The 1732-nt window shown below is 31.1% G+C and overlaps 1 protein-coding gene across 1 annotated transcript in view; it reads left to right on the forward strand.

Moving 5' to 3' along the window:
• LOTGIDRAFT_176570 (hypothetical protein) overlaps positions 1-1732 on the forward strand; it is a gene marked incomplete at both ends in the record, with an annotated part of 10248 nt that overhangs the window by 5689 nt on the left and 2827 nt on the right. The window contains 3 exons of the mRNA XM_009054389.1: positions 195-263; positions 753-841; positions 1570-1666. Coding sequence (XP_009052637.1) covers positions 195-263; positions 753-841; positions 1570-1666 — 255 coding nt within the window. The remainder of the gene's footprint in view (positions 1-194; positions 264-752; positions 842-1569; positions 1667-1732) is intronic.

Consider the following 1732-nt stretch of genomic DNA (forward strand, 5'->3'; position numbering starts at 1 on the left):
TGCTGATGTGTGAAGTCTTGATATTTCTATTGAATAAAACTAAAATTTATTTAATGAAGACATTAAACCTAAGTTTTAGGTAAATGATGTTGCAGTCAGCAGATTTATATTAAAATTATACACCTTATTTTTTTGACTCAAATCACATAAAAAAAGATATTTGTATAAGATATATATATTATTTTATATTTAAGGATACACTATATGAATATATTATGGGTAGTGAAACAGCTGATCCTATTGTCTCACAATTAATATCTGTGGTAAGTAATCTAACATCTTAAAACAACTCTGACTTGATTACTAGTTTCATGAGGTTTTCTAAACTTTTCATGAGTATTGCACCGTTCCAATTTCAATGGTTCCTGCAATTAGACTATAACTAAGCATTTTATGACTGTACTATTGCAAAAGCTTATGATATCTAAAGTTGGTGCAGTAGTGAGGTCTTTCAAATCTTTTGTTTTATTGGCATTGCAAGAATTACTGACATCTGACTGAAAATTGGCATTGTGTAAAATATGCATGTGTTGATAATACCCATAGAGTTTAGAAGACAGTCACTGATATCTCATCTCGCTAATATTCATATTCTTTAATAGTCTTAACATGATATATAAAATATCCCAAAGTTATACAATATCAAGCAGTGAAAAAGAAAGTTATTAATGCAATCAATAGTAGGCCATATAAAAGTCAAAGAGTCTCATTATTCAAGTCTATTAATTGAAGTTTCTTGGTTTGTATTTCAGTTGTTATTGGGTTGTAGAGATTCTGATGCTAGAGTTCAAATGTTGCATGCTCAATGTCTTGGTGAGATTGGTGCTATAGATCAGGGAAGGTAGGCATAGATTTTCCGGTTGTGTTTGAATCCATCAAAAGTATACTTATTTCAATTATAGAAGAAATACCTTTTTTGGGGGTTGATATCATATGAGCCTTGAATATATGTAAATAGTCTAGTAGGCCTACTACAAATGTACGAAAATACGCAAATAATTCTAGACACAGATAGATTTGAAGGCTCAAATTTCGATGGTGAATTGTGAACACTTTTAATGTTTGGTTTAGCTAAAAAAAAATTCCCCTTTTGATACTAAGGTACAATTGGTCAAAAATATGGCGTATCTGTCCCTTTAAGTGAAACAAGGCTTGTTCTTAAAGAGATTGTAAAGTGTTTTTCTAAACTTTTTATGTGTATCACGGAAACTTATAGCATCAGATGCATCATTCAAATTTTTAATCTAAGATCTGTAGGTCTTTCACTTCCACTACAAGAGTAGTTTATGAAGTAGCTTTCACCTAAGGCTTTTAGTTATTATAAGGAGCTTTTAATATACTGTTAAGCATTTCTATAATTACACATATCTGACAGAGAATTAGAATGATGCAAATAGAAGCCATAAGTGGCCTCAGTACACACAAGTTAGAAATCCTCTTTACAATCCCAATTGTCTAGAAATTTGAATATAGAATTAATGTGGTAAATATGTTACATTCTGTCAAACTGAAACACAGACAAATCTGCAAAAACTAAACCATTGTCATATTAATCTATTTAAATTTCAGACTGGAACTGTTGTCAAACAATCCTAAAGAAGATATGGCTAAATTCCAAGCATCTATAGAAGACGACAACTTTGCCATTGATTTGATTAATGAACTAGTCAAATCCTTTCTAGAAGCAACTGAACCTAGGATACAAGATTGTGGGGATCCTCAGAGTCGACCG

The sequence above is a fragment of the Lottia gigantea genome (genome assembly GCF_000327385.1).
Source record: "Lottia gigantea unplaced genomic scaffold LOTGIsca_2148, whole genome shotgun sequence".
Classification (NCBI taxonomy): domain Eukaryota; kingdom Metazoa; phylum Mollusca; class Gastropoda; family Lottiidae; genus Lottia; species Lottia gigantea.